Source organism: Scleropages formosus, chromosome 9, assembly GCF_900964775.1.
Source record: "Scleropages formosus chromosome 9, fSclFor1.1, whole genome shotgun sequence".
NCBI classification, from domain to species: domain Eukaryota; kingdom Metazoa; phylum Chordata; class Actinopteri; order Osteoglossiformes; family Osteoglossidae; genus Scleropages; species Scleropages formosus.
In genome coordinates this window covers 7,337,212-7,360,232 of record NC_041814.1, presented here as the reverse complement: position 1 = coordinate 7,360,232, position 23,021 = coordinate 7,337,212, and the positions used below count along the sequence as shown (strand labels likewise).

Genomic DNA, 23,021 nt, shown 5'->3' with positions numbered 1-23,021 from the left:
TAAATACTTTGCACATTTAATAAATGTGCTATATTTAATAATAAATGTGATATATTTAATATCATATAACGTTACACCGTATACACTAGTGTATACGGTGTAACGTTATATGATATTAAATATACTAGTTATAACTGGTGCTTATGAGGGTCGGTGCGGTCCGGATTCTATTCTGAAATTACTGGGCGCCACCCGGGCCTAGAAGGGGTATACACTGGACCGGACGGCAGTCCATCGCAGGGAAGCTGCCCCCACACACACATGCAGAAATCAGAAAATAACCTAGGCTATTGCTTGGTATGATTTTGTATTTACCATTAAACAGTTTTAGTTTGGTTAGGACTATGCTTCATAAATATAATAAATAAAAAGTCTGGTATTAAAATTTATTTTGAGCAGGAAAAAGATGCAACCATGATGAACCAGCATGAGAGGGGATCCAGTGGATAGCCAAACAATACCAGACATGTGCCAATGCTCAGGAATCACAAAGGCTGCCAGACTCCTTGAAGACACGAACACCAGTGCAGGAGGCATTTTGGTTGTGGACTATGGAGAAAGACTGGTACAACAAAATAAAAACTTTGCACTTCGTAAAATCTGTGTGATTAGCAAGACACTTTTTTTTTTTTTTAATTCAGTGAAAATTTATACAGAGAATTATATTTGTTGCCAGCTGCTTAGCAAATGGGTATGGGAAGAGGGGGGGGGAAAAAAAAAAAAAAAAAAAAAACCCCACAAAAAGTCTCTGCACAGCATTCATATCCTTAATTACAGAATGTGAACAAAAAGGGTGTTACATTACAAAACAATCCACATACAGTAACTTCAGTGAAAACCACATAAAGTATTGTCACATTACTGTAAATTGTGGAGGTTTTCATTCATTAGATGACCTTGATGTTCATTACATAATTAAGGCAGACTTGCAATGGGTTATTTGGCTACCAGTGTCTGGCAGTTTTCAGTGGCATAACTAGAGAGTAAAAGTTAACTTTACATGAAAAGGTGTGACCAATATTATTATAGTGGCATGACCATGCATATGCACTAATTACAGAAGATTATTGTACTATTTTGAAACAAAGTAATTCATAATATACCTGTCAAGTGCAGAAAACTTATTTTCAGTGTTTACAGCAAATTCAATCTGTGCTTCAGTAAGTTCAAGGTGATAAGCAACTTCAGTATTGTATAGATTCAGCAACAATTTTGCACAAACACTGCATCTGGACATTACTATGCAGTTGATGTAAATACGGTTTTGATGTGTTAGTCCCATTGCTGTGTATATTTCAGATATACAACAAAGTCTTCTCAGGTGGACTGAATACATACAGTAACTAAACCCCCATTGTCTGAAGCCTTTGTCCCACCCATGCAGACACTTCAAATCCATATTGGACCATAAGGAAAAAAAAAAAAAATTTCCACTGGTACTGCAAAATTTTTTTTTTTTTTTTTTTTTTTTTTTTTTTAAAAGCACCTCATGTTACGTACATTGGTCAAAAAACCTATAAAATAACTGCAGCAATTATTGCTGGAGAAATTCACATATACACAAAAAACACAGCCAATCATATTTTGAATATAACTGAATAAATCAGAATTAAGACTGAAGTGCTACTAAAACAATTCATGGTCACTTGTTGTGTTGATATCCCTGCTTTCCTTTTTAGGCGTTTATGAAAAATAAAAATGCATAAGGAACCTAAAGGAGACCACTACAACACATGAAAGGCTTTTTTTTTTTTTTTTTTTTTTTAATTATAAACATATGAAACTGAATTGGACATCAAACACCACTAACTTATCATGTCTCTGTCCAGCACCTGGTACTCCTGCAAAGGTTCGTCCCTCATCAGTTTGGCCACACTGATCAAGCCCACAATCTAGGAAAAAGGAAGAATATTTGCAACATATCATTTAAAATAGATACATTTAATCCAGACAACCATTTCTAACTTGTTGCTACTTGGACAGCCTGTATCTGTATATACCAAATGGCACTTGAGTTTACACCATTTCACTCTTTTCACCCATTTTAAAATTATGATCCTTGTGAAGGTTGGAAAAATAAGGGCAAATATACCAAAGTACATAAAGCATCTTACATTAACCCTTATCTGAATCAATAATGTACACTATAAATGTCCTTGATGTATAAATCAAACTTACAAACAGTGAAAATGTGCTTATTTCCTGTTACTTTCACCCATAACACAACTACACAAAAATCTTCTGGACACCAGAGACCAGTTTTTTGTTCATACTACATCTTACCAGAACTGCAGCAATCGCCCCCGACGAAAAAATGATCAGGTGTAGTACAAAAATCCAAGCATCTTCCAGTTTCACCTGACATCCCTATATGTGTAGAAAAAGCTCTGTATAGTGTATCTGGTCACAGATTATTCCCCCCCACAACACCATTGTAAAATGTATTAAATTTTGAATTTGTATAGGAAACGGTTGTTTCCATTGTACTTTAAACATTAACCATTACCTTGTCACATTCTCCAACTACAGTTAAATATATAATATACTATTTTAATGAAGCTGCAAAAAGGAAAAAAAAAAAAGTTTTCAGTACACTCAATGTCTGACTAGGACACACAGCTACTATTCTACATAGTAAAGCAGAAAGGTACCTTTAGATAAAGAAATTCAGGCTGTTCTAGGGTTCCATTGCAGTTATGGAAAGTAGTGTTGCAGCAGCTGTGTGGCACCTGAATCGCTCCAGTTCGATTGAACCAAGAGGTGTCAAGCCAGTCGGTGTAATTATAGACTCCACAGCACTGAAACTATACAAACCAAATTCATGACTTCAGTATTTGGACTTAATCATTTGTCTATACAAACATGTACATATTCTAACAAGACAGGGAATTGTAACCCCACAAAACAACAATTGCATTGAATTTAAAAGCCTGGAAAAGAAACGTATTACTTGTATTGGAACATAATTTAGAATAAATACACTACATTTAGATTTTCATTTGAAGGTAATGTATATTGGAAGAATCAGTTCTACAATTAAATCTGTCCAAAGCCATTTAAGATGGTCATATTTGTATTAGAAGTATTCCATATTCCCCCCCGCCCCCCCCAGCTTGTCATTCTTTTCCAGTGTTGTTCACATTCAGTCCTACTCAAGGCAAGAAAACACACCTTTTCTTGAACGGCATCTACAGCATTAGAATCTGGATCCTGACTGTGACCAGTGTACTTCTGAAACTTATTCCAAAATGGTTCAAATTCTGAATGTACCTGTAGGTGAGTTTTAGGGGAGGGGGGAAATCACATAGAACTCAGGAACAATGATATTAGAGGAAACAAAAGCATTATGTTTTGCACTTTAATTCAATACTGACTACAGTTTTTAATATTACCCAATAAAAAGAAATTAATGCATGAGACAACCTTGGTAAATGACCTATTAACCTACATTTCCATTTTAACTGATATACTACAAACATAAAAACTGAATGAAGGCATAATAAACTATTAGTCTTATGATGACATTATTTTGGATCTGTATTTACATTCTTAATGGTTCTGACTAGGTACAGTCCTGTAGGAAGTTTCCAAACTAGTAAATGCAATATAGAAGCTCATAAGAGTTAAATTCCATACAAAAAAAAAAAAACTAATAATTCCACTAAGGCTAGCAGTATGCTTTAGGTCATTGTGAAAGTTCTTTCTTAGAACCATACTTTTCACTGATTAAATTGTTAGTCACATTACCTTTCCAATATTCACGTAGGACAAAGTTGCTGCAGTAGCCTGAAGGCAAAACACAATAAGGAGCAGATAGACAAACTGCAAAGAGGAACAGAAACACAAATGCATGACATTGGGACAAGCGTTTTTAAAAGAATGATAAACACAGCTGGCCAACTGTTGTCTAAATCCAAGGCAGTGAATACAAGTGTCTAAGCAGTAGTACGTATTGGAGCGTCCAGTCCCTCACCAGAGCCTGGAGCCCAGCACTGTCTCTGATTGACACCCAGCAGCCGATCATCCCAGCGCTGAGCAGAACAGCGGCGCTGACCAGAGCCAGGATGGCAGGTAAGATGATGGCGATGTTCTGAAAGAGGAGTCCAGTTTGCCTGTAGTTCAGCATCAGGTAGATACCACCCAGGCCAACCATGAGGGCAGAGAGCTGACATAAGGAGAAAGGCCAAGGGTGTGAACACTGCACACAAGGCAAAAAGCTTTTACCACAGCATGGAGGGTAACCCTCCAGGGAGGAAAGAAAAGGGGAACAAAAGCTGCACCACTTTAACGTCTCAGATACAGCCGTTTCGCAATTGGACTTGGTTTGCGTTTGGGGGGAAGGAGGGGGGAAAAAAAAAAACTCCGAATTTGGTTATCCGAACACCACATGACACATCTTAATGCTACACTACAGTTAAGGAATCCATACACAAAAAATCGAAAGCATTATTTTATATGAATTATTAAATTAACACTGTCGCGACGAAGCGGTTATCTGTGTCAGCCGCGCAAACGCAAACTGACATTATCAAGTAAACATTTAATTAGCTGGTGCTAAAAACGCCAAGGTAACCCGGCGAAACTACGACCACTTACTTACTTTCCCCACTTGACATGAATTCTTAAAATATTCTACATGGGGGGGGGGGGGGACGTCAAAAAAAGTAACACGGCCAACGTTCGGTCCTTCCAAGTCACGCGGCACGCGCACGACTAGGGGACGTCACCGTCTGGAAGGCACGAGCTGCTCCCAGCGAGTTACGCGTCAGTGGAATCTATCAGTACATGTTTTACAAGAACACTATCCAAGAACATTAAAGCACATGTTCAAACAAAGCAAACCGAAATACATGACAGCTAGTACTGTCTGCCTGGGAACGAGTCGAAGCAAACACTGCTCATACACTCGGTTTTAAGAGATAACTACCTACCAACCACGGATATCGAGTTAGACTAGTAAACGTTCTTACCCAGAATAACTGGCATATAACCTGGAGGATTATTTTAGATATTCTGGTCACTTCACTCATGATGCCCTCCCTCGCAAAACACGTCCGGTAGTATGACCTAACCCAATGTAGAAAGAGTCATGAGACTGAATCTACTAAAAGTACAAATTCTGTTGTTAACTGGTACCCGCCATTTCCTGACTACGGTAATTCAGCCTCCGTAAACATTAATACGCACAAACGCATCGGCCCCCATGAGCTCCCTTTTATAGGATGAACGACCGCGCTCCATTCCCGTCTTCCTATTGGCCACCCTTGCTGTCACTCAAAGGGAGAGCGCGCGGTGACTTACAGCCCAGGGCTCCGTCTGAAACCTGCATAACAAGTTATCGTCAGTATATTTCTCAGATACTGAACTCCACCATTTAGTGCAACAGCTGTTTGGCTGCAGGCTGTGTGATTAAAAAACCAATAAAGCTCACATATTTATAGCCTTTAATTGACTTGACTTACAATTATTTACCCATTCAGCTGCGTAATTTTGACTGTAATTATAACTGCCATTAACTTGCGACCTTTGGATCCAAAAGGCGGGAATTTTATGCTACCAGATGGCCGTGACCATGGTTTTAACAATCATGTGCAGTTCATTGTATCCACGTTTAAAGACTTAATACCAAGAATATTTAGCGTTTACAATTTCCAAACGAGAAGGTAATGTATTTACCCTGGATTGATACAGTAAGAATATCTTGCTGTGTTAGTGGTTAATCATTGTAAGTATGCAATGTAAGTATTGTATGTAACTGTAAGTCATTATATGTTATTTGGGGACAAAAGTGGGGCAAAGGGGTAGTGAAGTGAAGGTGAATGTTAAGCTTTAACAAAAGCTTTATTAATATCTCACATCGACCATATGCATACCTCTCCATTTACATTTACATTTATTCATTTAGCAGATGCTTTTCTCCAAAGCAGGACACTGGTTGAGAGAGGTAGAGGAGAAGATCAGGAGCCTCGCCAGACCACTTGATGGGATCCTTCAGATAGGACTCAAATCATCTTAGTGCCATTCCTCCGTGGAGTGACCAACTTTGAACCAACTGGTATCCATCAAGGAAATGGTTCCAAGTGAGGAATTCAGATAGTTGATCACAGGCCACTCGTTCTAGAGTTTTAGACAGAAAACAGAAGAGGGAGGCTGGTCTGTTCTTTTGGACTGAGTTGGAATCCAAAGAGGGTTTCTTTACCAGAAGTGAAACGAGAGCAGTTTTGAAGGAAGATGGGAAGCAGCCAGAGGAGAGAGAGGAGCTGACAATCTTGGTTGTTTCAGTGTTGCTCACTTAAGTTACCAAATAACACATACATATGGTGTTTTTTTAATCAATTATTTAACCCTCTCAGGTGCAAATTAATACTAGCCGTAGGAAATGCTAGTATTAATAGGCAATTAGTGATACTAATTTGCAATGTTTGCCTGGGGAGGGTTCGAACAAGAGAGAAAATATACAAGAAATAAACTGATGAAGTGAGGTGTCATTCCATCCTAAATAAATTTCAGATTAAAAGTCAATTTTGATGTGGATATTTGTGGAGGGGCGTGGTGAGTTTGACCAGTTCCTGCTCTCCAGTGGGTCTGCTTGGGGTGGCTTGTGACGGACTAGCGTCCCATCCTGGGTGTGTAAATGTTGATACTTTATAATTTTGAGGTCATAACTGCTGAATGCCTCCCAGTTACATTTACAGGTGATTACAAAATCATACTTTTGACCTATAAGGCAGTACATGGCATTGCTCCATCTTACCTTTGTGAGATGAATCATGCATCTGTATCTATGTCTGTTTTCTGCTAATGTAACACATTGTATTTTCTATGAGATGTATGTCGCATTGGAGAAAAGCGTCTGCTAAATGACTAAATGAATAAAAGTAAATGCAAACATACTTTGAAGCTTTTCAAGAAGTGCTTGAAGAGCAAGGAGTACTGAGTGTCATGGCCTTTCCTCCACAGCCACCTGAGCTCAACCCCACGCAACCTTTCTGGGGGGCATGGAGACAGAGAAAGCCCAACATTCTGTAACATCGTAAGATGCTGTTTGGAACATCCTCAGATCATGCTGGGACAACATGGATCATCAGGTTTTGCTCAAACTTGTCAAGTCCATGGCAGCTGGAGTGCACGCTGCCATTAAAGCAAAAGGGGGACACATGAAATACTAAGAAATTCTTTTTCAACGATTCTACTTTTCACTCAAATTGTTGTACTGGTGATATGACTTGTAATGAGAAATTCTCTATTAAATTAGAAAATAAACATAACAGTAGCATTTTCACTAGTGGTCTCAGACTTCTGGACTCCTCTCTCTCTCTCTCTCTCTCTCTCTCTCTCTCTCTCTCTCTCTCTCTCTCTCACTCTGTGTGTGTGTGTGTGTGTGTGCGTGCACGCCACATGGCGACAACCTCAAAATAACATAAAGTGCTGCAGTCCGGAACATGGGCGTAACACAAACTTCCGCTTCTTCCCATCTACCAAGCTGATAAACCACAGCTTAACACTTAAGAGCTGTTTAACACCCTTATACAAGTTAAGGAAATGTTTAATTACAGTTACATTGGTTATTCATTAATGCTGCACCCGCATCCCCGTTTCCCAAAAATGCTCAAGTCTCAGAGTGCCTACCACATTTATTAATGAAAACACTGAACACTGAAGCATCAGAACAAGCACAAACATGGGCCTACAGTAGTGTGTCTTCTCTATGGACCTCCTCGTTTTAAATATTTATTGATATTTGTACAAATGTAGCCATTTACCAGCCTTTCTCAGGCAACTCTTTATTTTTTGCCTATTGCACCAGTCTGATCTTTTATAATAATAATAATAATAATAATTTATTTTTTTGACGGAACTCTTTTGGCAATTGGAAACCTGGTGGATTGTTTAGGAGCATCTACCCAGCTGAATGCATACATATATAAATTATGCTAAAGTTGAGTTTCCAACAAGGGAATGGTTTTTTTTCAGTTTTTAATGTCAGATGTCAGCAGTAAAGAGCCCTTTGATACCGAAAGTAAAAGGGGATGGTGAGATAAACATGACTGTTGGAGGAATAAATTCTACTCATGTTGCTGTTATGGAAAAGGTTCAGAGAATCCACAGTCCATTGCTGGAAGTCTCAATGCCGTCACGAGGTAGGTAGTGTGGCTGTGAACATTTCTCAGTGGAATAAAGCAGGAAAGCAAGTTCAGCTGATTCAACTGAAAAAAAAAAACTTTCAGCTAATGACTGTCCTATAATAAAGAATCAACATCTTCTCGTAAAATATTTCACACAAAGAAAGGATGATGCAGATCTAAAGAGATTCCTCAAAGGATGAATGATCTGCATCCCTTTGATGAAGGAATTGATTCTGATTTCTACAGCACTTACAGTAAGAACAAAATTTCCTGCAACAACACTAAAGTATTCTTTTACTATATGTATGAATTCACAAGTACAATGTCCTTACTATGTGACTGCTTCAAAGGAGAGGAAAAAAAACAATAAAGGTGCTGAGAATATTAAGCAAGAACTCATGTACAGTAGCCTATAAGGCTATACAGAGTAAACTGAAGTGACAAAGTGGATATAAAGACATGAATTTAAACACTATCCAAGATATTTCTTATGGAAAACAAATCAGTCATTGGCAGCTACAGTAATCTATCTGAAATATTATCTTACACTCAGAACAAGAAAGAAGTGTTTATTTAAGAAGTCTGTAATCGTAGTTGATAAAATAAGATATATGGGAAGTGGATGTAATAGATCTGCTTTTTCTTTGTACATAGCAATAACTAAGACCCAGACAGCAAATTTACCCCATGCCAAAAAGTGAGTCCATTTCTTCCTTTGTTCTTCCAGTACTGTATCCTCACTGGCACTGAGCTGTCTTGTTGCTAGTGTCGACCTCCACCACAAAGCCGTTGCTGAGGATTTTGGGACTTGGTGGAGTGGTTAGGGCAGGGGTAGTCTCATGTTTGTCAGGGGGAACCACTGAGCAGCTCTTAGTGGGCATCCTTGGACGGACCACAGCAGTTTTGGGGAGTAGAGACATCTGTTTCAAGCCTTCAGGCTTGAGGGGTGGCCGGGTGATCAGAGGACTGGTTGGGGAACCTGCAGGTCTAGGATGAGCAGTGGGCTTGTTGGGGCTGCATTGTGAAAGAACACAAGGAAGCGGGGGTGACTGGCTTGGCAAAACCACCTCCCCGGCAGGTACTGGAGAACTTCTGTTGTGGCTCTCTTGACTCTGGTGGTCCTGAGAAAGGTCTTTCTGCATGCTGCTCTGTCGAGAGGTCTTGTCACACCCTGGGCCTTCACAGCTGTCTGTACGTCGGCGGGACCCTTCATGCATGCGACTGGTAGCGACAACAGCTTTCATTGCAGCCTGCAGGAAGGGAAAAATCTCAGTGTTGTTCCAGAGTAATTATTTATATTTTACCATACAGATACTCAGATTATAAGAGCAGGAATTTGTGGAGGATACCACAACAGGTTGAACGGTGTTGTCATCTACAATATTTGTATGAAACATTTCACATTTAAACATAGACAAGAGAAAATGCTAGAGAAAACATACAGTTTATGAAAACATACTCATCTGACAATATTGTAATAGTTCTATGTGAAATTCACTCTATTTCATTAACTGCCTGTCCTGTTCAAGATCATTGCAATCCAGAGCCTATCCTGGAATCACTGGGAATAAGGTTGCAAGTACCCACCAGGGGTGGGTTCTCCCTGGACAGGACACCAGTCCATCACAGGGTAGCCAACCACGCACTCATTCTGGGCAATTTATTGTTATAAATATCTAGTCCATGTGAACTACAGGTCTTTGGGCAGTGAAAGGAAACTAGAGTACCCAGAGGAAACTCATGCAGAACAGAGTTGAACATGCAAACTCCACACAGAACGAGCAGGGTCTGAACCTATGCCCAAACAGCCCCAAACACTGTGAGACCATATGAAATCTTGGAGAAATTGTTTATTTTGGCACCTACGTAAAGGTATTTTTCAGTTTAGCCTATATGGCAATATGCAAAACTTGTTTAAGGCTTTAAGCAATAATATAATCATACAGTATATGTAACATATATTTACGTTATATATAATTTTATATACACATTATATATAATTTTGTGACAAATATGTATAATACTATGTCAGCTATAAGCAAAGTGAGACATATCAGCCATCCATCTAAAACAGATTCATTATGGCTTCATTGGTCCTCAGATCTCTTCTTCTTAAACCATTCACTTCCACAGTCTTGGGAGTTTGTACACATATTGGGCTCAGGTCGGTGTCCAGCTGACCTTCAGTTTCCGGCGGGCATTGAACTCCTGCAGCTTCCTTTGGGTAGTGTCCATATGTGAGAAGCGGGCAGCTTTCCCTAGAACCCAGGGGTGTTGCAAGGCCTGCTGCACAGTCAGCCGCTTGTGGGGGTCCTGGACAATGAGCTTACTGACCTGCTCTCCCAAGGAATGGGACAGAGGGTGAGCACAGAAAGCCAAGCAGCATCAGGCATGGAGGTACAGAATCCAAATCAGAATCAAACCCCTTCAGGCTAAAAAGAACACTGATACATGGAATGACATCAAGCTATTCCTAAGATAAAATCAGTGCAATGGTAATTATATCATTTATGTCACTCATTTATTAACAGCATAAACACTGCAAGAATGTACTTTTCATGAAATGTTATATATAAATAAAATTTGTCGAGAGCAAATTGATGATTTTATAGATATTCTTGCTTCTGAAATTTGACTCAGTGATCACTGATTGCCTTCATACTGGTCATGTAAAGAGAAGGTACCAATGGGAAAGTTGGAGAAAGTGGAACCCACCAGGTCCTTGGCGTTGAGGGAAACCTCGTCCCACCAGGGGGAGACAAACTCATAGTCACAATTGAGGATGCGACTGTACATGTACTGGTCCCCCCTTGGGTCGAAGAATGGTTCAAAACCACAGAGCCTGAAAGGGTTACAAAAATGTGGTGTGACTACTATTTTTAAATTTTTGCTCAGTTCCAGTATAGAGGGGTTGAGAGATTCTTAAAAGATTAATACTGAAGGGCAGCGCAAAGGCGTAGTGGAGGGTAGTGATTTCACAGCTCAAGAGCCTGGTGTTCTAGTCAGATTCCAGCTCTCAGTCTGTACACTTATTGACTGTTTTCTATTGGTTCACTGGTTTCCTTCCACGTTCTAAAGGTAGGCTGTTCAGATGGATTGGTGTCTCTTTGGTCTTTTTACTGGTTTTTGTGTGCAGGGGTGAATGTGCTGTGATGCAGTCATGTCCAGTTCAGACTGGGTTCTGCCTTATTGTTTGTGTTTCTCAAAATCGGCCCACAACTGCCCCAGCCCTAACTGGATGATCTGTGGGTCAGTATGAGAGGATGCAGCCTTAAATCCAAACACCATGCTGAATAAGTACAGCAAGTGCCTTCATTAAATAGTACAATAATGTCTCAGGAATTCACATCTTTACCAAAAAAACATAAACGCTTGTGCAATTTTTACTCACAGAATGTAGAGAATGACTCCCACGGACCACATGTCCACCTCCGGACCATATGTGTTACCTCTGAGAATTTCCGGAGCTGAAGGAAGATGGTGAGAACGAGCTATTCTTTAACTCAAGTACATATTATAACTGACTGTCAGACTGCTTCAGATCCAGTGTGCAACTGTTGATTTTTGTTATGTATATTTCTCTTAAAACGTTTCTGTGTTGCGAGAGAACAGGTCATGGTATGATCTGTACATTAAGCAAGGGAGCAAAGCAAGAACACTCACCACAGTACCCAGGAGTGCCACAAACTGTCTTCATTGCTACTTGCTCATCTATGATCTTGGAGAGGCCAAAATCAGCTGTAAATGTAAAATTAAGGGTGTTACACCGTAGACCACAGTTGTTATGACATTTTCTTGCTGTTCTTGTGAGTCTGGCAAACAGATTTATCATTATCCATTTCAGTCAGATCAGCATTTACACTAGCTTCTCCTGTTACAAACATTAAAGTTACAAATTTCTGAAGGTACTAAAGTTTTCTTGTTTATTTTTAATCGTATTTTCTACAATTTTTGTCTGTTGAGGAGCGAAAGACTTGTTTCCTTGCTCAGTCATTCGCAGATATTAAAATACTCTGAAAGAGAATAACATTTTTGGACTGTCAAACTAATTTCCACAGTGTTTACAGCTGATGTATACTGTTTTTTGAGACTGATCAATAGCTAGATGATGAACATTACATATGATGTGTTTTAGTTTGAATGTTCAATGTTAGTAAATATGTTAAAATGAAAAGTCTTAGTAATATTTTGTATTATTACTGTATCTAATATTTTTATAGGAGTGGTAAATGAACTGAGGGATGTCTGTGTAACTAACTGTGTAGAAAATAGATTTGTGAAGGTGTCCCAAAGCTGACAAACACTGGCCATGTTTATAGGATGGATCTATCAATCACGTTTTAATAGGAGTTTGTACAGATGTATTTTTATTTTCAGTGATTTTAAATTAGTTTTAATTTTAATGTAGTTTGAAATGAATAAAATGGGTTATACTGAAGGAATGTCCACAATGTACCCTTCCTCACACCCTGTGTTTCCGATGCAAGCTCCAAACCTCTACAAACCTGCATTAGGGCATGTGGTTATTGATAATAAACTGATAGGTGTGTTTTACACTGAAGTGGAAAAGAGTATTTTTTAAAATTTATTATAACTTTACCTAATGTTTTTACAGAACCTAACCTGCTAAAAAATGGATGAATATCTGCATGAAGTAACTTTTACTGATTAACATTTACTAAGGGTAAAGGTGACTGGAGTTACGAACAAAGCAAGTTATCAACAGACTTCTGGTCCCAGTTGTGCTAAGGAGCCAGTGTACAACCAAAAAATACTTTTTTGTCCACAGAAGACTATAACAGAGATAGTGTGTGTGTTCACCTATCTTGAGAGGGGCATCCAATGACAGGTCAGCATAGAGGAGGTTCTCTGGTTTGAGGTCTCGGTGCACTACTCCATTCTCGTGTAAATACTGCAAGACAAAAATGAATGTGGTGTTCGTAGTTATACTCCACAGATTTAGTCACAGGCCGCATACTCCAGGAGAAGTCACTGTATGTTCGCTGTGTCATTTCACACTTTCGTATTGCATTTTGTAAAGTTATAAAGCTACCTGGCAAATAATATCAACTTTTGGGAGTTTGCTTCATCTTTCTTTCAGCAAATGACATAAACATCTGTTCATACCAAGGAAGACTTTTTAAAAAATGCAAATATTTGCCAAAAATAAATATGGAAATGTATGTAGATCATTGCCCAATTTAATGTTCTTGTTACATTAAAGTGAGTTATTTCAGTGAGATTTAGTTTCAGCTCTCATTTTTATTTTCTGTCTGTCCCTTTGAACATGTATAAAAGCCAATGAGATGTGCACACGCCATCATAGTCTTCTGATTCTGATTGACTGAGCACAGTGCAAATCTGCACCACTTCAGCACATGGAGAGAATCACAGTGGGCTAAATATGTCACTATTGGGACATCAGAATTTATGCCTACCTAGCAGATATCACTTTGTTTAGAAACCTGAGATGACAGGGTCCCAATATTAGATGAGTCTCTCTGTAATAGGCCTTGCTGTCTCCTGTCACTTTGCTCCAACAGATATCACAGCCTTGCCATTAGTATGGCTTCCTGGCTACAATGCTTTTGTCATTCCGGCAAATTAGCACAGATATGCTCTGAGTGAAGATCAGCTCCATCCTCCCATTAGCAGGCCATCAACTGAGAAGCCTGACTGTTGCCACTAATGGAAACATATTAAGCGCTCACCTGGAGACTATTGATGGACCTGATCCAAACCTTTCAAACCACACCTTCCTTAGATGTTCTGCTTTTCATTTTCCCAATGTGAAAGGTCTAAATCTATAGCTTCACATTATCATGGGTGAATGTGTGGGATGAATTTAGCTTGCTTTTACGTATACTGCTATTTTAACTTTTGAATTATCCAGATATAGTTAATTGAACAGAAATTGCAGTATATTTTATATGCTATAATCTACACTTCTCAATTCAGCATATACCTTTCAAGTTACATTACATTTATTAATTTAGCTAATGCTTTTCTCCAAAGTGACTTAGAATGTTAAGGTTACAGTTATTTACCCATTTATACAGCTGGGTAATTTTTACTGGAGCAATTTAGGGTAAGTACCTTGCTCAAGGCTGCTATAGCCGGAGGAGGGGATCAGACCTGTAACCTTTGGATCCAGAGACAGTAGCTCTAACCACGATGCTACTAGCTGTTCCCTACTTTTACAAGCAGGTATAAAAAATGTAATTCCGGTAATTACAGGAATTACAGGAATTATTACAGGAAACTTTAGTGAAGCATCCTTCATTGGCTATATTGTAGTTTTGTAAACCACTTTTCATGTACAATTTACATGCAGCATCCCTGCTTCATTCTAAACATTGTAAACAGCAGCTTTATGTAATCTGTCTGCATAAATGGTTTATCTGACTAACTGCCTCATTTGGCAAAATAAAATTATACTTAGCAGAAGATTACATAACTATTATGTGGGCACATAATACCTAAGCTAAAGTGTGAAATGGATGTGTTAAAACATTTTCTTTTTGGGTTAAGTGGGTGCTCATGCTTTTATTAAATGCTACTGGATATTAAAATTTAGCATATTAAAATTAAAAAGTTATTAAAATGCTGTTCATTTGTGTAGCATAATATTTTACTTGTGTGATTTGTGTCACATCTATCAAAGTGTACAACTGAAAGAAGCTTCCTTGGTTTTAAATGTGAAACATATGGATATACTCTTATCTACAAGAGTATTGATCTTACTGTCATGGCAGGCTTGGGATAAGAATGAAATATGGAGTGCAGCAATTATATATAATAAATGTAACAATAAATGGTTTTACCCACTCATGAGGTAGGGCTGGCTGTGCAAGTAATGAAGGTGCTTAGTTCAACTAACTTTGTGTTTGGAGAACAGTCATTAGATGAACTAATGGATTTTAGTCAGAATGCACAGGTTAAAGAGTGGAATTTGCATCTCCTTTTCCACAAGTACACAAAAACAGATGTATATTTACTTGTTGACCAAGATTAGAATGCAGTGGCATGCATGGATTGAATGAATCCTGCACTCACAGTATTAAGCATGCATTAGAAACACAGCACACGTAGAACTGTGCACTGCAGGAATTCACTGTTGCAGGCACGCACTCTGCAGTACTGTTATGTAACCACCATACCCACGGCCCTACTGGCTCTATTGGACAGGGGGATTAAAAGGGGGAAAACATTGCAAAAGCTTTTTCAAGAGGATTATTTGAATTTTTCAGCTCATCTGCCCTATTTCTTCCTTTGAGTGACGACAAAACTGACCCACATTTATCACAGAAACACATGCACACATACACACAAGTTTTTTACTCTTGCCACCCTGAGCTGAAACTTTTGATTACTACCACTGATAAAACAGTATCTTTCTATCCATAATACATTCAGCATGTGAAACTCTCATCGGTCTTTGTATAGTCATCTTGCAGAAATTCCACAAAGAAAGCGAGGAAACAGCAGATCTTTGAAATACTTTGTATGTTCTAATGTGTGATCCGTCATGATCAGACTCTTAAACAAAAAACTCTATTACTCAAGTATACAACCAAAGAATACTTTTTTCTCCACAGAAGGCCATAACAGAGATTGTGTGTGTTCACCTGTCTTGAGGGGGCGTCCAATTGCCAAAAATACCACGTTAGAATGCGTTTTCTGTACACCACACACTCAAAATAAAAGGTCATGAGTGAATGATCTTCAGTTAACCAAACTCTTAATCTTACCGCTACAGCCTCGAGAATTTGCTTGATGACATGAGCAGCATCTCTCTCACTGTAATACCCTCTCTCCACAATCCTAAAGTGAGAACAAAGGCAATTCAACATTGTTCACACCAGTAAACCACAGTTAAAGTGTTAGGTTTGAGTAACTGGTTCTATCTATGGTCAGAATAAAACCCAAGAACAGCTTTGATAAAAGCATAATTGTGGAACTGTCTTGACTTAATCTCAGACTTTTACTCTGTGAATTTAAATAAATCCTTAAAAACAAAGGGAAGTAGATCATATTCAGTATAGCAATGATGTATTTGTGTTGAATGAAAATCAGAAAAGAAATGTGTCCATTCTGACTGGTCGTTGTCAGGAGTTTATGTCTTCATTTGTGACAACAGATGCATCAAATATAAATATTGCTTCTTGTATTCGGTTACCCAGCAACACAGGTGGGGTCATTTCAAATCTGATTTGGTGTTTCTTGTATACTCTAGTTATGGTACAGCTTTTGTCGTAAATTGATTTTTATAATGGCATGGGAAATAGAACCCAAAGATAGAGTCCACGTCTGCTAAGCAAAGCTAACAGAAAAGCCCAGGGATATCCAGTCAAGATAATGGGCTTTGAGTGTCACAAAGAACAACCTGTCAAAGAGTTCCCCTCCAGTCACCAGCTCCAGGATAAGAGCAATCTCCATTTCTGTCTCGAAGATTTCCTTCAGGCGAATCTTTGACCCAGAGGAAAAGAGATGGTCATTATCTAAAGAACAGACCATATGTAATAGTACGTCTAAATAATTAATTTGACCAGTAAACACACACACCGGCTAAAACCACTTGCCCCAAGCAGGGTTGCGGTGAACTGGAACCGAGCCCGGCAACGGAGGGCGCAAGGCTGGAGGGGGAGGGGGACACACCCGGACGGGACGCCAGTCCATCGCAAGGCATCCCAAGCAAGACTCAAACCCCAGACTCGCCAGAGAGCAGGACCTGGCCAAGCCCGCTGTGCCACCGCACCCCCCTCTTGACCAGTAAATCATATTCCAAATTATCTTTAAATCTCACACCTACTGAATTTCTTAAAGATGTATACTGGGCAGGCATTCAGAATTTACAGAGAATGTATGGTACTTACAATATTTGGGTGAGAGAGTCTTAACAGAACTCCAATTTCTGTTCTCACTATTTTCTTGTCAATCTAAAGTAGAAGTTGACCAATCAGATAAAATCATCAAGAACTGAGGCTTTGATGTTCAATGTAAAATATGTAAAATTATGGCAATACTTACAGTTTTCTTCAGGATCTTTGCAGCATAGGGCTTCTGTGTTTGTTTCTCTTCACAGCGGAACACCACTGATGTGGCCCCCCTTTAGCAAAAATACAGTTAGAAAAGAGAGTGCTAATTAACTATTATTCTGCATCATTTATGCCATTTGCCTTCAGCTACTTTGACACCTAGCAAACATTTTGACATGCACACTATGTGCACAGCAGGTATATTTCTCCAGATATCTATAGAATCGATATAGATAATACGTTTAACAAATAACTATTATTTAATGCAAGTGGATTTTACTCTAGTAATTCAGATTAACCTGTAGCAAATATAAATTATCTAGTAAAAAGATATTTGAAAAACTTTGTAGGAGAGACCGTGTCCTCCTTGGCCTCTTCATTTATGCTACGGAAAATAAAAACAAATAAATAAATAAATATTGGTGCAGTTCCCAGCATAATGAAAAACAGTGACAGTCTGCCAATTTCATGCTGATCTGATGTGCACCTGGACCATGTCACATCCAATGTGCGTAAATGGTTCTTTATGGAAAATTGTGCAGCCACAGGAATATCTCATTAAACTGGCCTGCCTCAGTGGAACGGGAAGCGCAAAGGTGGTTAATGCCCTCAAGACCCTAGAAAAACTCAAGAGCATTGCAGTACCAGAGATTCAGTCTCTACTGTACTGTTTTTGGTCCACTGGCCCTATTTGTAAATTGCAAAGGGTGCAACAATCTTTACCCTGACAGCCTGTATATTAAAATATTCCTACTTCTTGATGCTGAAAGGCAGAAAAAAGAAAAAACATTTCAAAATCTGAGTTCACTTAAACAAAGATCATATATGACACAAATTATTTGAAAAAATGTCTACACATTTACATAACATAATTACATTCTGGAGAACAGAATTCTGCAAATCATGCTTGCAAAGATGAACCACGTAAGTCATTCCAGGTGGACTTGAACAGAGAACAGTCATAACATTTGCAAATAACACCTGCTCCCCCTCATCTTCTGTATATAATCCAGGAAGAGGCACCAAACATTTGGACAGCCATGGTTTCCTAATTAACCTCCAACTGTCTCTCTAATTCAATCTTTCCCTTCTCTCCAATCCATTTTTCTTCTGTGGACGCTCACAGTTTTGTGTCCCCTTGGCAACAAGGACACTTCTTCCACAACATAAGCCCCTAAAGTCCTTCCTCATCGGTTTATGTGAAGACCATAGGGAACATGTGCACCAAGACTGGAGACGATAACAGACAGTACAAAGTACAGAAAGCACACCAAGGTAGAGCTTCCTGTCTTAAATTATGCAAAAACTAAAAGAAGGAACATTTTAGTATGTTGAAAATCATTCTTGGACAAATTACTTTAGAGTACAGAATCTTCCAGTTGAGCTAAAATTTAACACTTTCATTGACACAAATACAGTTGATGATCTTATAATACCACTAAATGACATTATACCTGCTTTTAGTCTTTTTGCATATATTTGATACAATAAAAATAATTGAACACTTGAATGAAAGGGGAAATTATTTTGTGATGTTATTTCTAATCTGTATCACATGGCTTTCTATTTGGTTTTATAAGCATTGGGAATGAAACCATATCCTGCAGACACACATGCTCCACCAGGCAAGAAAAACAGAGGTGATGGTCTGTTCTGGAAATACGGATGGAATCTTTTTCAATTCTTGTCACTTGAGAGACAGATGGTAGGGAGCAGACAAAAGAGAGATGTGGGTGAGGGAATCTGTTCAAACTCTTATCTCTTTGCCTCAGCTGATTTTTATCCTCCAGAAGAGTGAAATGATCGAAGCTGGTGAGACAAGCTGGGGCAATGAATGGACAGCGGTAGGGACATTTTCGGCAATTGCTTGCCAAAGACCTGCTGCTATCCTGCTGGCACAGGGGGACACTGATTCCCCTGCATCAACCGGAGACTCACCTCATTGAACCTGTCAAGCACACAGCAGACCTTGAAGCATGATCAAAACATAAACAATTTATCATCCAACCTCACACTGAGGGTTCAAGGTTGCTCAAAGTCGAGATATTGGTCAAGAATTCCCTCGTCTCAGACATTGATTGAAGAGAGCATAAGATATCAACAGAATCTCTGAATGAAATCTTAGCTAGAAGCAGCTTCATTTCATTAGATTTTTGTATTCTGTCTCATTGTTTGGCCTTAAGATTAATATATTTAGAACTAAAATCTGATTAAAAAAAAAAAAAACTAAGTCCCTATGAACAGAATTGAAGAGTGAATCAGCCTTTTACTCAGAAAAAAACGAATAACGAATAATGTTACATTAACAATGTAAACAAAAGATACCCACATAATATATGTGTTCTTATCCATAAAAATATTGCAAAACGGGAGCTTGTTTCTAGTATAGGGACAAGTACGAAGATGAAAAATAGCCACAGCAACCAAATCTAGATGTGATATTTCAGACAAGATAGAATGAAGCTAAACAACATTTTAAAGTATTTCATAACGGAAGAGAAAAAAGCTAAAATTTGGACAAACATATTGTCTAAAGCAAGTAACAGAAAAAAGTATATAAGGCAAAAAGAAGAGAGCGGTGCCCTTCTATCCCAGGTATCATATTGCCTGGCAATGGCTAAATAATTTCGGTTAGCTCCATTACACAGGCATCACCCAGCACTTAGGTAGATATATGAGGTCACATGTCCCCACCTATATTATTTTACATGGCCAATTCAATGAACATGTAACTCAGGGCCTAGGTTTCACGTGAAATATATATAAGTCTGTAAGAGATAAGTTTGTTAAGTGATTAAGATAAGAATGTTCTAGTAATCTATCATTCGTGCCCATTAAATAGCACTGATAAGTACCATGCAGGTAGTGTACTTGAAGCAGTTTTTGGTCTCTATCTACATTCAGCAAATATCTGCATAAACTTGTTAAAAAGCCGTTCTGCGGTCTATAATCTAAGGTAACTTGTTGTTTTTATTATTTAAATTAGCCTATCTGTTACTTACAAAAAGGTTTCAGCGAAAATAATCCTGAACAAAATTTCCCTGTCAGAGTTTTAAATTTTATTTGCTACTTCTAATTACTTCTAAATTTGAATATTTTGTGATATTTCAAAAGCGCAGCTGCCAAATGATTTGAATAACTCTCGATATTATTTCCCGAATTCTTTGTTAAATCATCATGTACCGCTGCACTCTATACACATAATGGAACTGCATTGTTTTGCGGGGGCAGACAACGTAACTTGTAAATGGTGTGTATTTGACAGTGAGTCAGTGACAGACCACCGTTAGAAGCCCAAAGGTGAGAGCAGAAGAGAGTTAATCGTCGCCAGAAAGTAAATGTAAATTCAAAATGGCGGCACGACAGGCGAGGTCCCAACACAACTCTCTGGAGTCCCGAGTCTGGAGCCCGAACACTCGCTCACCGAGCACTTTCTGACTACAAAACCGCAGCATTTAACGTCGCAAAACCACTATAAACAACACTAGCAAGTTGCATACATTACTTTCTCCATACGACATAATGAAACAGGTATTATAACACCCGAGGCGTCGCAGCTCGTCAGGTACTGTCGGGTACCACGATTCTGTGGACATATACGGACATATTTGCATTACTTATTCAGACGCTTTTCTCCAAAGCGCCTTCCAATTATTCACCCTGTTTTATAATACAGCTGGGTATTTTTGTTGGAGCAATTTTGGAAAAGTATGTCGCTCAAGGACAACGGTACTCCAGCTGGGAAGCAACAGAACCTACGACCCTTTGGTTCAAGGCAGCAGCTGGTGCCAACTCACTGCCCCCGAACAATGGCGGCTCACACCAAACTGCTTCTTGGACATCCATCCATTGGGTCTCTATATAAACTCGCGCCCAGCCACTACTGTTACAAATATTATTTTTCATAACTCTTCTTGAACAAGAAGCAGCGCGTTCCGAATGCAGGAGAGAAGAGAGAGGAGAGAAGCGCTGCAGTGAGTGACACTCACACAATGCGCCGCCTCAGTCATTTTCCCTACAGCTGTACCGACCCCCAATGAACTGTGTGCGAGATGGAGCGGAATTTCCTACAAACTTCTTCAATTAATAAGGGATAGTAGGTGGCGTAGTGGTTAGAGCCGATGCCTTACATTCGAGGGATTCAGGGTCGAATCCCACCTTCTGCTGCAGTACTGCGAGTGAGGTACTTATCCGGAGTCCATAATAAACATGACCCAAAATTGGGTAAATAACTGTCATTACCATTGTAACTGTACATTTATTTATTTAACAGACGCTTTTCTCCACAGCGACTTCCAGTGAACTCTATGTAGTGTTCCCACACACCTTATTCACCAAGGTGACTTACACTGCTAGATACACTACTTGCACTGGGTACTCATCCATGATACAGTAGCGTTGGAGAAAAGCATTGATTACAAAATGGGAATTCTCATTTGCGACCACCGGGGATTCCCTACTCGCTGTCGGCGGGTGTAAAACAGCGGTACTGTACCTCCCCAGCTCCGGGCCCATGGTGTAGAACTCCTGCATGGAGACATCGCGGCGCGAGCCGTCCACCCAGTATTCCACGGCGCTGGCGCCGGAGCGGGACGTGGGCATGATGATGATGATGGTGAGAGCGCAGATATGTCCTTCGTAGACTGATTCTTGTAGCACAAGTTCAAAAGTGGCCGAATAAATCACATACAGCAAAACAAGGTAACGAACAAGGTGCTCTGGCTGCAAAGCCCAGCCACTTGAAACGAGTCACATGCAGTTCTGTAAGTGAGCGGCATCCGCAGTGTCTTCTCCCGGCCACCAAATATTATGCCACCAAATATCGGGGTAAAAGTTGTTCGGTGCAGTTATTTAATGGAGAGGCGCCCGACGCCGAGCCCTCCTGTGTATTGTTCGTCGCACAAACGGAAACGGTGGACGACGCAGGCTGTGCTGCCGCTGGACTCTCACAGCGTCGCTGCCACCATTGCTCGAAAAACAGGCTTTCCGCTGTGAACTGAAACACGAAGAAACATCGTTCATTACTAAGTGTTCCTTCGCACATCCTTTTGATTCAGAAGAATTGCATCAGTTTCCAGTGGGCCGCATCCCTGGACGTGTAAAAACTCCATTCCCCTTTGGTATTTTTTATTTTACGAGAACAAATCGATATTATAACCAACAGTGACAGTGTCACTGATTGAGCTAAACGTTAGATCGGAGCGCTTATAGCCGTCACTCACTGCAAAGGGAAAACAGAGGTGTTCTCGTCCGACGTGAAATCCAGCAATAGGATTAGCGGTGAAAATGGCAGGAGGAGGCGAGCTTCCCGTTCGCGTTTTTACCGAATCGTGTCTTTTTCTTTAAAAATAGCACGGTCCCGCCATGCTACGGTAACTCGCTCCGTCATATATATCATGTGTGCGTGTGTGTTTGTGCGGAATCTGTAGCACGCGAAGCTCCTACCGCATCCACGTCCGCGGTCCCTTCATCCTCCAGCTCCGCGTGAAGGTTGCGGGGAGGATGGGGTGCGTTTCATCACGAGCCCCACGCCCTCCACAGGTTCACCCAATTGCGCCTTGCCGTGCGAACACAAAAAACGCTACAATTGGAAACCACACAATCAATCAAAAGCGCCTTTTGTGTGATTTAGAACTGGAGCCGCTCTCCTACGACATAAAACATAATTTTCTCTCACATCATATGATATCAAATGTGACTGTAAAACCAGATTTGCTCCACCACAGCCGTCCGATGTCAACACGGAAGCCCGAATCACGTCTCTCCAAAACCGTAGTACCTTTCATTTCATCTCTATTGCGTTCGGGCTAGAATGAAAGGTGTTTGTGTCTGTGAAGCGTGCGCTTTGCGTACCGAT

The 23,021-nt window shown here is 39.7% G+C and overlaps 2 protein-coding genes across 3 annotated transcripts; both read right to left on the bottom strand.

Annotated features, from left to right (window-relative positions):
• Positions 1–380: 380 nt before the first annotated feature.
• On the bottom strand, positions 381–5,213 carry tspan37 (tetraspanin 37). Its single transcript, XM_018745829.2, has 7 exons — positions 4,971–5,213; positions 3,974–4,165; positions 3,748–3,822; positions 3,172–3,270; positions 2,652–2,804; positions 2,284–2,367; positions 381–1,892 (listed from the first exon to the last, which is right to left on the bottom strand). Exons 1-7 carry the CDS (start codon positions 5,028–5,030, stop codon positions 1,806–1,808), a joined length of 750 nt encoding a protein of 249 aa, XP_018601345.1. The 5' UTR covers positions 5,031–5,213; the 3' UTR covers positions 381–1,805.
• A 2,616-nt stretch (positions 5,214–7,829) lies between these two features.
• On the bottom strand, positions 7,830–22,814 carry LOC108930508 (calcium/calmodulin-dependent protein kinase type IV). 2 transcript variants are annotated; one of them, XM_018745788.2, is made up of 12 exons: positions 22,610–22,814; positions 21,660–22,160; positions 17,157–17,235; positions 17,003–17,065; positions 16,513–16,595; positions 15,878–15,950; positions 12,948–13,038; positions 11,790–11,864; positions 11,518–11,593; positions 10,842–10,968; positions 10,308–10,460; positions 7,830–9,376 (listed from the first exon to the last, which is right to left on the bottom strand). In XM_018745788.2, the coding sequence occupies exons 2-12, from the start codon at positions 21,764–21,766 to the stop codon at positions 8,864–8,866; spliced, it is 1,440 nt and encodes a 479-aa protein (XP_018601304.1). In that variant the 5' UTR covers positions 21,767–22,160; positions 22,610–22,814; the 3' UTR covers positions 7,830–8,863. The 2 variants fall into 2 exon arrangements, with proteins under 2 accessions (XP_018601304.1, XP_018601306.1); XM_018745790.2 differs by having other exon boundaries at positions 21,660–22,814.
• Positions 22,815–23,021: the final 207 nt, after the last annotated feature.